General features: G+C 41.6%; 1 protein-coding gene across 2 annotated transcripts in view; it reads right to left on the reverse strand.

Moving 5' to 3' along the window:
* SUDS3 (SDS3 homolog, SIN3A corepressor complex component) overlaps positions 1 to 16,005 on the reverse strand; it is a 45,263-nt gene that overhangs the window by 20,064 nt on the left and 9,194 nt on the right. For both annotated transcript variants that reach the window (XM_069081558.1, XM_069081557.1), the window contains exons 3-6: positions 10,889 to 10,944; positions 9,703 to 9,774; positions 6,303 to 6,322; positions 4,666 to 4,822 (exon numbers count right to left, since the gene is read on the reverse strand). In XM_069081558.1, the coding sequence (XP_068937659.1) occupies positions 4,666 to 4,822; positions 6,303 to 6,322; positions 9,703 to 9,774; positions 10,889 to 10,944 (305 nt within the window). The remainder of the gene's footprint in view (positions 1 to 4,665; positions 4,823 to 6,302; positions 6,323 to 9,702; positions 9,775 to 10,888; positions 10,945 to 16,005) is intronic.

A 16,005-nucleotide genomic window follows, 5' to 3' on the forward strand; every position in this document is an offset into this window, starting at 1 on the left:
TAATCTGACTGCTCCCTATCTTTCCAGGCTTCATGTGCTCTTCACTGCAGCTGAACTGGACAAGTTTCACAATCCAAAGCCCGCCTGTCTGCATTTGCACTTCCTACCTTCCAGGCCTAGAATCCTTCTCTCCTCTTCAGACCCCAGGGGCCACCTCCCCGTGAGACCCTGGCGGATCTCCTCAGCTGTGATGTTCTGTCTTCCTTCCTGACATTACTCTGCACTTCCCTCTGGACATGCTGCACCCCCCACAACGATGCAGACCTCCTAAGATGCTGGGCTGCCTTGGTCTTGTCTTTGCATGTCAGCACCCAGCACCCTGTAAGTGCACCCATGTTTATTGGATTGAATTAGGAAGATACTTAGTGAAATAAAGGAGGCCTGCAACTTTAAACCAAAGCTTTCAGATGCTTGAAAATCTCACATGAATAAAACAAAATGGAGAAAATCTCCATAGCTGAGATTAACAGGGGATCTCCCAGCCCACCAGATAACGTCCTTTTTATTCCCTCTGAAATTCAGTCTTTATTCGCCAGCCTAGCTCCTGAACAGGTTCCTCCTATTCCTTAGACCCATTAGCAGCAGAAAATAAAAACCAAAAACCAAAAACAAAACCCATGGTACAATGGAAAAGGTGCTAGCCTTGGAGCCAGAGGGCCTGAGCTTGAATTTCATTCTGCTCCACATGGCTTCTGGGACCCTGAGCAAGGTGCTTCCCTTCTCTGGGCCTCATCTCCTCATCTGCACCAAGGAGGCCGGCCTAGATGGACTCTCCACTTCCTTCAAGGGCTAAAATCTACAACCTTATTGCCTGCTCTCTTGCATGATCTTCACAGACTCACACACACACACACACACACACACACACACACACACACGCATGCATGCACCAGTATTCCTCTCCAATATAAGTGTTTAGTTAGGCATATAACCCTCTGCATTACCATCCCTTATTTACAGGAAAACACACCTCTCTCTCTATTCATTCTGCTGAAGCTGTCCAAATGTAGACCCCATCTCTCTCCCTTCGCCTCTTTTGGGAAGCACCAGGTTCAACAAGGTGCATGTGGCTACACTCCCAAACTTGAAGGGTGTGTCACAGCATCAGCAGAGCTATTCCCAAGGCCAGGGAGTGTGCCACATCAGCCCCTGAACAAGCACAACACAAAAATAATACCACAGTTTAGGGAAGCTCAGCACTGGACCAGGGATGAAGACTCCAGGTTGGAGCTCCCGGGGCTGCTCTGTGATCCTAGCTTTCGGAAGGGTCCCCAATGTGAGGATCAGTGCAATAACATAGAAAAATATTTTGTAATGAATAGAGTGAGATATAAAGGAAGCAGGAGATAAATGCAAAATGGCCTTGGGAAGTTAGGAAGACCTGAGTTCAAATCCTACCACCAACCACAGTGTATAACCACAGCCCAGTGTCACAACCTCTCTAAGGCCCACTTTCTTCATCTGTAAAGTGGGGATAACATACCTTTCTGACAGTGTTATTGAGAGGATCAAACGAGATCAGGGAAAACACTCCATAAAAGTCCAAAAATCTTAGCTCTACAACATCATCTAGAGGCCATGATCAGAGAGAATTTGCATAGGAAGCTGAGATGAAAGAGTTAAGATTACAAATATCCAAAGGGACAAAGAAAAGGCAGACAACCTAAAGCAGCCCAAAAAGTCAACCATGGAGCACAAAAGAAGGCACAGCTAGCTGTAACTCCTTGCTTCAGAACCCGCTTCAATCTAAGTCCGAGACCCGCAGCCTGTCTTGATTCAATTCACTCCCTTCCACACAGCATGAAAAACCCATCTCGCTTTGTACATCTCCACCACAGTGTGCAGCACTCCCCACAGTCCTTTAAGCAGAAAGCTTGGGGGTCAATGCAGCCTGGGCTACAAATGTTCGTCAAGGATATGTAAATGGAGCAAGTCACCAAGGCCACATTCTAAGACAGCAACTCATACCCCAGCAATTCTGTTTTCAAAGGAGCAGGTCATCTAAGCCAAGAGTCTCACCAGCTCCAAAGCCCAGTTATTTCTGAAAAACTGAGTTCTTCATATTCACAAGTAAAGGCCTTCTTTTTAGGAAATCTCTCTTCTGGGCAGATCTCAGCAGAACAAGGATGGCACTGGTCCATAAAGGTGAGACAAGTCACTCAGCTACAGGCATGCAATCAGGCCTTTAATTCAATACCACAGCATCACCATCTGTGGAAAGGCTAATTATCCTTCCGGCCCCAATACCTTTATTTGTGACAATCAGTTATTACCTTGGCAGTGCCTTCCACACCAAGGGTACCAAATGGCCTGAGGAAAGAAATTGGTACTTTTAGTGTCCCTGCCTGGATTCAAATGTGCCTCTGTAATCTATTTTATTGAGTAAAAAATGATGCCCCTCCAGGTGTCTTTTGTTTCCATTTGGACTCATCCTCTCAGTCACTGAGGATGCCCCATGACCCAGTTTGGAATCTGGCAGGAACTGCAGGAACTGCCTGGCCTGACAATGCATCTCTCACTTCAACAATCCTGATGCCAAATCACAGGTAAGATGATAATCCTCCTCCCTGCAGATGGAAGGGGAGAGTCTATGAGCTGGCTCTATTTCCCACTTGCCTAATGAAATCACATGAACATCTGGTAGGTAGAGCAGAGAGCGATAACGTAGCAGTGCCAGCCTTAACCACAGGCAAAGAAAATGGTGCAAGTTGAGAAACAGGCAGGCAAACTGAGTAACAGATAGGGCCAGCACAGTTATCAGTCTAATTAAAAAAACATTCTAGCAAGTACAAAATAAGAGACTGCTGTTCAAAGCTCCCTCTCCAGACTACCCACACATAAGATATATTACTGTGGGCTCTGAAAGGCATCTAGAGAAGCCATTTCTTTTGCAAAACCCTTCAGTAAGCAATCTATCACAACCAATTTTTCAAAGAGCCAACCATTCTGTACTTTTAAAGAGGCCCAACACGTCTCTGGAGGTAGAATCAAGCTAGGAATCAAGTTTGCATAACTGAGATGGACAGTATGTGGATGCATTACAGGACAAGTCTTGGCATGGAGTACCCAGCTCTCAATGACTCTTTTTGGTTTCAAAGTCAATCACAAAGACAGCAGTTGAGATGGTGGGGCTCTGAATGAAGGCTTTAAAAAATAACAAAGCAGTCATTCACACCTTCTGGCCAGCACTACACAAGAGAAAGGCTTATCACTTTAGCTGCTTAGGCCAGACCTAAAACTCCAATCTTAACTTTTCTGGTAGGACTTACAAAGCGAAACTATGCCAAGTTCCAAGAAACTAACCTCAAGCCAGCTCCCGCCCTGTATCATTCTAGGATTCATCAGTCTACATATGGCAACAGACGGGAGTCAGCCCTTACTGCCTCTCACTTAAACTTGCCTACACCCTGCTGAGTTCCCATATGTAGATTAATAAATCCTAGAAGGAGGAGGTAGGGAGCTGGATCCGGGGCCAATTTAACTTTGCCACCTCCACAGAAAACATTCAGCTTTAGCTCCTTCTGCTGGAACAGCATTTTACTTTTTCAATCCATGATAAAAGTCACGAGCAGAAGGGGGACCTAGTCTAGTCTAGAGACTAATAATAAGTCACAAAAATTCAGGGCTAAAAGGGACCTTGTTGTTATCCAGTCATTTTCAGTCATGTCTGACTTTAAGAAATTTAGGCAAACAGGGTTAAGTGAGTTGCCCAGGGTCACAAAGCTAGTAAGTGTCTGAGGCTGGATTTGAACCCAAGAAAATGAATCTTTCTGCCTCCAGGTCTGGTACTCTTTGCACTATGGTGCCCCCTAGCCAGCCAGAAAGGTACCTTAGAGAACATCTAGTTCAACACCTTCATTTTCTAGATGTGAAAACTAAGGCCAAGAAAGTAAGTGACTAAACCAAAGAGCTAAGTCATAGCCAAAATTGAATCTGAACTCAGGTCTTCTGACTCCCAATTTAGCGTTCTTTACGTGATGCTGACACCCATGTGGGCCCTAAGGTAGACAAACTTCCTATACCATAGTCATAATAAAAAGAGACGCTTTCCCAAAGGCATTTAGGTCAAAGAATTAATTCTATGATTTAGAACTGGATGGATCACCTAGTCCAGGGGCTCTAAACCTGGACCCCAGCAACTTGGGTTTTCAGGGGGAGAAAAAAACCCACAATACTTTGCTAAGTGTCAATATACTATAGTCCTTTATAACCCTATGTATTTTATGCACCTAAAAGTATTATTATGAACAGGGGTCCACAGCCCAAACAGGTCTGTAACACAAAACAGGTTAAGAATTCCTCATTCTTATACAATTTCCTCATTTTACAGAGGAAGACACTGAAGCCCAGAGAAGATGAGTCACTTCCCCAAGGCCACACAGGTATATCAGGAAAAATGGGATTTAAACCCAGTGCCTCTAACCCCAAACGCAATATTCTTCCCAAGATCAAGAAAAGCAGTCAACGTAGGGGCCATATAAACAAAGGAAAATGATTTGACCTGCTTGGGGCCAGTAATTCTGATGGTGGAAGCTAATATCCTAAGGAGGAGGAATACAAGAAAAAAGCGATGAGCTGGAGAGTGAGGCAGCACCCTTCCGGGTCAGCGGGGCCCCACCCCCCTGCTACAGGTCAGCAGGGCCCCCCGTCCCCCTGCCGTCGCACCTCCCGTCAGCTCCATGGTCAGCTTCTCATTCTCAATCATCTTCTTCTTTTCCTCAAGCTCGGCAATCAGGCTCTCCTTTAGTTCCACCTTCTTATCCTCAAACTCCTTCACAGCAGCCTTCTTCTCCTTAATGTAATTCCTCTCCACCTGTTCTGTCTAGGGCAGTTGAAAGAGGAACAGGGGATGAGAGAGAGGTCACAACTGCCAACAGGCCAGCTCAAGGCCAGCTCTCCCTGACGGATCTGACACTCCCCTCCCACCTCTACACAGCAGGCGCTGCAGCCCCCCAAGCGGCCTGCCCGCCTGCAGGTCTGCCAGTTAAAGTCTAAAGTCGGAAGAGAGGCACTCAGCCTTTGTTCAGATTCCTGTCACATGCTTCTTTAAAGACATCTTTCACTGAGTAGCTTCCTGTACATCGGCTCCCAGGGCCTCACTGGTCTGACCCAAAGACATGACAGAAGTTACTCCAAAAACAATGAGGATCACACAGCTTTTTCACTCTTAAAAAAGGCACTAATTTGACGTTTCTGGTCTTATTTTATGCAAATGAATGTTTGTGCTGATGGTTCCTAAGTTTGGAATTTTTTAGAAATATATCAAATTTTTCAAAGAAGAAAAATGATTAAACATTTATATTCCAATTTAGTCCAAAAGTGAACAATTAAAGGAAGTCAGGCTTCCTTTTATGATTTGGTAAAATCAGTTTAAGATACAATGAAAGAGAAATGATGCTGTAATGAGAACCCTCAGCATCCTCTCTCTTGCTTTGTCTTATTTCTTTTCTCTCTCTTTTCACTCCACTGGTTATAGTCCTTCTTTACAACTTGACTAACGTTTAATATGAAAGTATATATAGAACCTGCATAGGATTGCATGCCCCCATGGGGTGGCGCGGGGGGATGGACTCAAGGGATGAGGAACGGAATGTTGTAAACTAAAAGTAAACATGTAAATTATAAATAAATACTTGAAAATTAAAAAAAAAAAAACCCTCAGCATCAATAAAACTCTTTTGCTAATTGTATAAAGGAAGAGAATCAGCAATCCAGGAAAAAAGTCATATCCATGCTGATAATAATCAGCTTATGCTAGATACGAGACTGGGCTCGGCACTCATATGAACGACACGCGAATGCCAAAACCACAAGCACCTGTCTGTCCCACAAGCAGACACAAGATGGGGTGCAAAGGAATGAATGCAGCAGTCTCTCCGGCAGCCTTCAGCACCTCAGCTCTATGTCTACCCACAGCACTACTTTAAAAGCAAGGGTTGATGGAGAACCGACATATCTGAATGACAGTTCATTCCATTTCAAAGCAGATTCCAACTATCCCTAAAATTGGGTAATTAAAACTGGAGAGCAACTCTCTTAATCCATTTTGACGATAAGCAAAGCCCACCAACCAAGAATAAAAAGGTAGAAAGACTGAAGTCAGATCAAACATCCACCGCCAGTTCCATCATACTGAGGATGAAAGCCCGGTGTGTGAACTCTCATTGCATGACCCCTGTGATAACCTGCTGAGCAGACAGCAAAGGCTTCTAGAAAATCCTAAAGGAATAGGCACCCAGTTTAGAAGAACAAAATGTCAGTCACAAGAGAACTTACGTTTTTAGCAGGTCAATGGTACTTACTTCCAACTGAAGGAAAAGTTCTGAAAGAGATAAAGCACACAATGAGATATGCTCAGCTCTGTCACCTTTTCAGGACAACGTCAGCCATCATTTAGAAAGAGTAATTGCTTTTTGAAAGCATGATTCCACAAACCAAATGTTTTCACCCCAAACATATTTACAGGAGAGGGGGAGATGTAAGAGTATGCACTCCCATCTAAGTGGGACATTGTCCTAAAGGGATGCTGCTACATTTAGAGTAGTCCAGCCCCCAATCAATAACTCAAGACTGACAAATTCTGCTGAAACTATTTATTCAAGATAAAGTCAGAGAGAAACTGTGGTCAAGTCACCAACTTAAGATCAGAAAAGGAAAGAGAGCCAATAAGCACCACCCAGAAATCCTCCTGGGTGAGAAGGAGCAGAGGAGACCTGGCATTTCAGCCCCTCAGCTCCTAGGCTTTGGGTCTCCTCAGTGATTAGGTATGTGTGCATCCATACTAATGTGTTGAGAACAATTACATGGTGAGTACACCAGATTGAAAGTCAGAGGGCCTAGGCTTGAATCCTGATTGTTACTTAATACCTGTATGACCTGTCATGTAACCTTCTTTGGGCCTAGTTTCCTCATCTACAAAATGAAGAGGTTGGACTATATTAGGGATTCTTAAGCAGGGGTCTAAGAAATTAAAAATGTTTTAATAAATACATTTCAATAGAATTGCCTCCCATTGTAATCCTCTGAATTTCATGAACTGAAAAACACTGTTCTGAGGAGTTCATAGGCTTCACCGGACTACCAGTCAAAGGGGTCCATGACACATTCAGAAAGGCTAAGAATCCCTGGAGCGATGACTGACAGTCACTTCCAGCGCCAAATCCTTCAACTCCATTCCCTCTCAGCCTTGGTCTTCCCAAGCTGAAGAGACGTGAGGGCCTCTAGTCTCTTTTCATGTGGTAGCCTCTAGGATTTTGGTCCACTGGGGTCTAGAGAGCAACCTGCCATGGATGAGTTTAAGCAAGAAAAGGGGAGTTCTTCCCTCTCTCTAACCAGAAAGGAGTGTGATACAGGGAAGTGGAAGGGAAGAGAATAAACATTTATTAAGAGCCTACTGTGTGTCAGGCACTGTCCCAAGCATATAACAAAAACCCTCTCACCCGATCCTCACAGCGATCCTCACAGCCGCCCTGTAAGGGAGGCGCTATCATCATCCTTCCCATAACCCTGAGCAGGTCATTTCTCTTAAGAACATCACTCTGAAAGCAGTCTCATTCACATTAAGATAAGCCAGGAGGTAGAAACAGTGACCTCAGAGGCACCTTCTGATCCTAGGACCTGGTGGACCCTGGGCCAGTCATTTCTCTTCTCTGGGCCCCATTTTCTACATCTGGGCTATGGTATCTCTAAATCCCATAAACACCTAGAAGTCAGTCCGATTCTACCATCAGTCTCACTATCATGCCACAAGTCTGAGCTGTCAAATTCCTAAAGTTCAGTTGTGTTCCTGGAAATTCACACTTACACAGCAAAGTGACAATTAGCACTTTGGGTTGTTTGGGTCTCATTTGTTCGTTTTACCACTAAAGCAGGTGTCCATGAGTAAAGGACAAGATTGTTAAGGGTTCAGTCAACTACTGAGTTACAGTAGTTCTTGTAATACCTGGCAATATCACTTTGAAACAAAAAAAGTTTATTTACAGGGAAAGTATTTAAAGGAAGAGATTAGGAACTGGGGCAGGGAATTTTTTTAAAAAAGCAAAACTATATTAGGGTTCTTCTGTATTCATAAATATTCACAAAGTACCTTTAGGAAAAATGTAAAATGCCACATATCAGTTTTCAGGAGCCCTCACAATATTCTTAGGCAGTTCTAAAGGTACAGTTATCATCAATCTCACTTTAGGAATAGATATGAAGGAAAAAATTGGCTCAGTGACTTGTACCAGGTGCTACAATGAGCCAATGGCAGCAGCCCTGGATTTCCCAGTCTTTCACTTTGTTCACTACTGGCCAGGCAAGGTACCTGGAAAACATTCAGAAAATGTCAGGTGAGGAGTCAGATTCAACAACTTACTAAGAACTTCTACGTCCATAGGGGACTTTGCCTCCTAGAAACAAACTACAATGTCTGGGTCCGTCATCTGGTCCTCATCTAACTATATACTACCAGGAACTTCTCTTCTACTAGCATTTTGTCACTCAGTGCTTGTATTCATTTGATTTTGCATTTCTGAATATTGAATCTCCCCAATCCAATGGCTGGGGCAGGTGGTCTAGTTCTCTGCATCCTCCACAGTGCCATACAAAGAGCCCCCTCTACACACACATTCTACATAGAATGAATTGGTGGTATGGAACAGATCAAGGACACCTTCCTGCTTCTTCAGATCCTTCTGTTTTGAAAACATGGGAAGCCTGGGAAAATGTGCTGAACTTGAAGCAATTGAAGGAGAGCATCCACAGAGCAGACGCAGGCTTATCAAGTAAGAAAGGAATCACTCTATTTCCAGAAATAGGCTTTGGGACTCCCTAAAATACTGATTCCTGAGCATCTATAACTACAGATTCACACCAGTAGTGTTGATACTGGCCAAAAAGCCCTGGAGATTCCTCTCTCATGGGAGAAGGGAATAGCACAATAAGGGATCTTCCCAGCAGAGACTCTCAGCCACAACTCCTACAATGTCCCTCCCCAATCCAGGCCTATGGTCTTGAGCTTGCCACAAGTACACCTGGGATTCATTTTAAACAATGGGCCAAATCAGTAGTGTCAAACTGAAATAGAAACAAGGCCAGTAAACCATGGGCAGCAGATTGATTTAGAAAACTGCAAATTAACAATATCTATGTTCTACTGGGGCAGTTAGGTGGTACAGTAGATAAAACACTAGGGTTAGAGTCAGGAAGACCCACGTTCAAGTTCAGCCCCCGACACCTCCCAGCTGTGTGGCCCTGGGAAGTCACTTAACTTCCGTTTGTCTCAGTTTCCTCAGTTGTAAAATGGATATAGCACCTACTTCAAAGGGCTGTTATGAGGATCAAATGAGAGTAATGGTAAAAGGGATTGGTACTGTACTTGACACACAGTAAGCGATTATTCTCCTGTATTATTTGTTCTGCTAAACATTACCCAAATACATTTTATTCAGATGGCTGGAAGCCTTGTGGCCTTTTATTATGTCCCCTCTGGTGCAGACAACTGGTTGTAGACCAAAGATTAGTTCAAGAAAGGTAGATGGAGGGGTGGCTAGGAGGAAGACCTGAGTTCCAATTTGACCGCAGACACTTAACACAAAACTAAGCAGTGACCTTGGGCAAGTCACTTAACCCCAATTGTCCTACCTTCCCCCCTCCAAAAAGCCAAAAAAGAAAAGCAGATTGAGAGCGCTTCACTTTTGTAAAGATGCTCCAGTTCCTTACCTGCATTTCGTATCCTTTCTTTGTACTGCTGGTCCAGCTTTTTCATTCTTTTCTGATATTCCTGTAATGTACCTGATGTAAATAATTTACAAAGTTTACTCTGAAAATCAACCTACTTTTAAAATTTAAGCTATCTAAAATTAACTTTTATGTAACTACTGAAATAGTCTGAAAAATGCTCCCCCAAGATAGACTGCACCCCCAAAGTGAGATCCCTTTGAAAGGAAAAATAAATATCCACACTAACATACACTAAAAATATATCTATATATAACTGTTGTATAGAAAATGCTTACTGTGGAAGATGGGAGATTGAGCATTTCAGTGGGGAAGGTGGGCATTTCCAATTGAAATCCTTCTCTTTAGTTCCCATTTAAGTAGATTAGTCTACTATTTCAGAATCCTTCAGACAACTGTATTTAGCGCATATTAAAAACCTCACAAACTGGATTCTACTCCTTTCTATTTTAATATTTACATTACATTTCAGAACCTAAATATGTAGCTACACTAGTAACTCCCTCTGAATTATTCACTATGGAGCCAAATTCAAGGTGGTTCTTTCTGCTGAAGATGAACCAAAAGGCATATAAGATAAGGTGACAGCACCTCTGTTGATGCCACAAGCACAGAGATAATCAAAGTATTATATTCAAATCTCAACTCTATAAACCAACAGGGAAAAGAAGCAGCATTGCAGTTAATCCTGAACTCATTTCCATTTGGTTTAGAATGCACTGGGACTTTTTTGAAAGAGGCAGGTTTACAAGCTTAATGTTTCCTTCTAATGGTAAGGGAGGCCGAGGACCCTAAGGGGTTGGAAGGCTTTTGACTCAAACCCTGCTGCTGATACACACTGCCCAACTGACCATGGCCCAGTCACCTAACCTCCGTGCTCCCAGCTACTTGCCGAGGGAGTTATTACACCGGGAACACACCCACAAAGGTGAAATCAAGGCAGGACCAAAAAAAGAAAAATAAACATTATATCAAAAATATCAAAATACATTTGCATCAAGTGAGTATGCTACACCAGAAGGAGCTTGCACTCCAAAGATGGAAGAGGTGACTCACAGAAAGTTAGCCAAGATTTAAAATTTTCTATGAAGAAATTAGTCATACATGGTCAGAAATGGACAGCATTACAAAGTCTACTCAATAATGGAACAGACTAAACCACACAAACCTTCCTGTAGCTGTTGTAATTGTCTCTTGAGAGATGCCAGTTTGTCCTGATACATCCTGCAGATAAATTGTGAAAATGGCATTAAAACAAACCAAAACATTCTCCTGCTTCAGGAGAATGCAAGGCACAAGTTACCCAAACAGACAAGACAGCCCTGCCTCAAGCGGGAATTTCATCAGTGTATCATTACCCCATTGGACAACAATTCTACAACTTTTCTAATGTGTTTGACAATATACCAGGTTTTTATTTCAGAAAGTGGGGACTCAAACAAGGAGGACTTTGTTAACCTTAGTTTCCCCATCTGTAAAATGATTTCTAAGGTCCCATCCTGCTCTGAATCTATGATTCTAGAAATTTTCCTCAGACTGGGTCCAACTCTCTGGCAAATTCCATGACCTCATCTTTGGCAATGAATGATAAAACCTCCAGGGTTGGGGAAAGTGAACTTCAATAAATATTAATGTATGATGATGAACAAAATAGAACCATGTACTAGAAAGAAGATACCATGAGGGGCAGCTAGGTGGCGCAGTGAACAGAGCACTGGCCCTGGAGTCAGGAGGACCTGAGTTCAAATCCAGCCTCAGATACTTAACACACACCCAAAAAAACTAGCCCTGTGACCTTGGGCAAGTCACTTAACCCCAACTGCCCTCCAAAAAAAGAAGGGGTGGCTAGGTGGTGCAGTGAATAGAGCACCGGCCCTGGAGTCAGAAGGGCCTGAGTTCAAATCTGTTCTCAGACACTTATATAAAAACTAGCCGTGTGACCTTGGGCAAGTCACTTAACTCCAATTGCCCTGCCTTCCCCCTTCCAAAAAGCAAAAAATTTTTTAAAAATTACAAAAAGAAGATACCATGAGGTACCCTTAGGAGCATCAATGGTATTGAGCAAATGAACAGGGGAAAAACCCAACAGCTGTGAAGACAGCCATGACTGTTCCCACTCACACTGACGAAGCATAACTACTATATCAATTTCATACACAGATTATTAAAAGCCAAAGGAACTACAACAGGGCTTTTTACAGATATTCTTGCTACATTCTATACAGACAGAAGTATGGGCATTTAAATTGTCAGTATGGCATTAATATTTTTAAGGGAGAATTTGGGAAAATAATATTTTTTTTTCATTTAAAACTAGATTAAGCCTTATTTGGAAAAGAATAGTTGACATTAGAAAAAGCAAAAATCCAAACCAAAAAAAAAAATCTTTCCCTTAGAAGGTGAGAGATATTTCCCCCAGCGCCTGATGGGCACCAGACTGTCCAGAGTACATAAATGACTCTAAATGCTAGTTTCACATGCGTGTCTCACAGTCCAATAAACAGCTTCATATTTACCCTAAAGACATCCTCAAAATTGCAGAGAGAAAAATGAACAAATTCAATAATGCTCTTCCCATATATTATTAATAAACCAGTAACAAATGCCACCCCCACCCCATCTGCCCACATTCATATTTTTTTTTAGTCAGGTAAGGTTCTTTTGCTCCGAGGGTACAAACTCTAAGTGCTGTCTTAAGACTATGGCTGTATCTATCCAATGAGACACTGGGACTTTCTATAGCACTTCTCTCCTACCTAAAGAATACCAAAGTCTGGAGAAAAAAATTGCTATATAAATATTACATAAATATTATGTAAATGTTCACTGGTACTTGTTAGAAGTAACACAGAGTGCTAGAAACCTATCTTTGGTATATAATGCGAAATACCTGACTCAGAATTTCACAATACCCATTTCAATAAAGACGGAACATCCCAGGCAGGCTGATCACTAACAAGTTGAATGAAAAGGAAAGACTTCAGCTGTGCAAGGAGGTTGAAGCCCTTTCAGGTCCATCCCAGACCTGGCTCAGGGTGCATGCTCTTGATGTCCAGAGGGAGTTACATCAAAATACATAAAAGGGAATTCCTAGCGTGGGAGGCTGAGAAGACAAGAACCTTCTAGTAGAGAACCCAATATGATGGTAGCCTCCAAAGTCAGAGCTAACATCAGACAGAAGTGGTCAACAGGGGAGACATTTCTGTGGGGCTAAGGGGACAATTTTTAAAGAGGACACTGAAAATGGCTAGCCAAGTAGAGTTGTAGGGGAAACAATCTCAAGAGAAGAATTGATGTAATTCATGTGAAAGGTTAAGATGTGGGAAAGAGTGAAGTGGAAAGTAGTATTTTATGTCACAATAAGGCTAAGTGAAACCAATTTCCCAGAAGACAGAGAAGCCAGTATTAAACAAAAGACTAAGTACCATAATTTTATGTAGAATAAAAAGTCTTTGCCTTTACAGGTCTCTTTCCTCAGCCGCCCCTCCTCCTCCCCACAAGAGCTCCAAAGTCTGGTGGGGGGGGAGAGACTGTTGTGTATATAGCAGGTCACTGCCCAAGGTATCTGAGTAAGTCATGCCAATACTCTATACCAATGAAAAACAAGAACCAAGGGCAAAAAGAAAATTACAGAACAAGAAAAAAGAAATGGAAAAAGGAAGAAACCCACATGTGAAAAGCATAACAAGAAAATTAACCAAAGAAAAAATGAGCAAGAAAGAGGCTCCAAAACAATGATAAAACACAACTCTGTGTATACCTTTATTCCCTTATTGGAATCTAAGCTCCTTGAGGGCAAAGGGCTGTATTTTCTTTTCTTTTTGTCCCTAGCACCTGGCACAAAACTTAGCATGTAGTTAAATTATTAATAAATGTTTCCTTTTTTCCTGTGGTTTTTTTTTGGGTGGAGGGAGGGGGGGATGGATTGGGGTTAAGTGACTTGCCCTGGGTCACACTGCTATTGAGTGTCAAGTGTCTGATAAGAGGCCAAATTTGAACTCAGGTCCTCCTGACTTCTAGGTCAATGCTCTATCCACTGTGCCACCTGGCTGCCCCTTAATAAATGTTTCTTGATAGATTAAAAGAAATCAAGACAAAACCATCCCCACTTCTCAAAAAAAAAAAAAAAAAAAGAAAAAAAAAAAAAAAAAAAAACAACCCCACTTAAAAAAAAAAAAAAAAAAAAAAGGAAAAAATAAACAAGCAAACAAGGACCAGACTTTGGAACAGAAATAATCTCCGAGAGAGACTAAACATATTACAAGAACCTCCAAGGTGGTTTAGAATCACAGTAAGAGCTATGCAGGAGTGACTAAAAACATGACCAAAGAAGGAAAAATTCAAGATGACTAATATGTTTTTAGGAAATTTAGGAAATAGAAGTATTTTTTTTAATTATGTTAGTAAAAGCAGAATCCAAGAATATATCACAGAAGATGGGGAAAAAGGAGGAAGTAGAGAGAGCATAAGAGCTTAAGACTGTTACAATGTAAACAGAATTTTATCTGTGCTTGCTATAAGGTGTGGGTGGGTACAATTATTATTTATTCCAAGGAGTAAAGCTAAACTGTGATAATAAGACAAAAAAAAAGGCAGTGACTTACACTAATAAAAAGAAGCAAAAGTAATACAATGACGTAATGGAGAAAAGTTTAATTTAGCAACTGTAACTTTGAAAACCAATGACCCAAGAGGTATAAGTAACACAATTAGAAGCAGATCTTGAACCCAGATCTCCCTGCTGCCAAGCCCAGCATTCTACTACACTACCCTGCCTCTCCATAAAAATCTATTATTCTATGAAAAATGCTTTAGCTATTCCAAATTAGTCACTACAACAGCTGAGGGTTTAAACACTAAAACTCTGTATTTTAACAAAACTGCAAAAAACTTTTTTAAATTAATTTATTTTTTAAAATTTAAATTAAAAAAAATTTTAATCAGTTACTTCCACGACTTCCTCATATTGCATACTGAAATGCATGTTATCCCTTTCATATTAACATAAGACCATTATTAAGCATCAATTAACGTCTTGTACACAGTAATAATCTTAGGGTCTATTGAGATATATATATTTATGAAGTCTATACTTTGTTTGGAAAATGTATATTAACTTTGGTGATGCTACGTGGAAAAGTGGATAGAAGGTCAGGGGTCAAAAATACTTAGACAATTATTAGCCATGTGACCCTGGGCAAGTCATTTAGCCCTATTTACCTCATTTCCTCATCTCTAAAATGACCTGGAAAAGGAAATGGCAAAGCACTCCAGTATCTTTGCCAAGGAAACCCTAAATGGGGTCATGAAGAGTCAGACATGATTTGAAAAAAAAAAGACCAACAACAAACTATAAAGAACAGTTTGACATTTCATGCACACTCAATTTCAGATTATTTTTTATGTATTTGAATGTTTTTATTGAGGGCTACAAAGCTAGGTGGCACAGTGGATATAGAGTGCCAGACCTGGAGTCAAAACCTGAGTTCAAATACGGCCTTACACACTTTACTAGCTCTGTGACCCTGGGCAAGTCACTTCACCCTGTTTGCCTCAGTTTCCTCATCTGGAAAATGAGCTGGAGAAGGAAATGGCAAACCAGTCCAGTGTCTTCACCAAAAAAAACCCCAAATAGAGTCATGAAGAATTGGACACAGTTGAAATGACTCAACAACAATAAAGCTATTATGTAACAAAAAAGAAAAAATTATTGGAATCTCTTCAGCCAATAAAAAAGGAACAAAAAAAGTACAGCAAAAAGCCTGACAATAAAAACACTAGTTTATCTAAAGCAAAGGAATTCATACCAATTCAATGCAAAGAGTAAAAAAACTGATTAAGCTGAATGCAACAAGGCACACAAGCTGTGGCCATGATTTCCAATAAGAAAATCAATCCCAGATCTCTTCTTGAAGGCCAGAGCTGAGGCCTTCAAATACTCACCTCTACCTGAGCCCTGTATCCACAAGAGGCACAAGAAACAGAGAGGAAGTGGGTACAAGGGATGACAAGGGGAATGGGACTAAGAAGCTGACGTATAGACTAAAGGCAAGAGGTTCAAAGGAGTGTGCAGGGTGTGAAAACTTTAACCAGGTGGAGGACTAAAGTGAAAACACTCATAAAAAGATCCAGGAAAAAAAAAAGGCCTGAAATCTTAGGTAGGATGAAGAGGAGAAGAAATTACGGAGTGCCTTGCACCAATTGTGCCATATTTGTATTGTTATTATTTGTGTTCCAAGTGTAGTCTAGTCTCCCTATTAAAGCAGATGAAGATGGGCTCTCCAC

This window comes from Petaurus breviceps, unplaced genomic scaffold (genome assembly GCF_028583685.1).
Source record: "Petaurus breviceps papuanus isolate PSGF00001 unplaced genomic scaffold, PetGlider_PUasm1.0 99, whole genome shotgun sequence".
NCBI classification, from domain to species: Eukaryota; Metazoa; Chordata; class Mammalia; order Diprotodontia; family Petauridae; genus Petaurus; species Petaurus breviceps.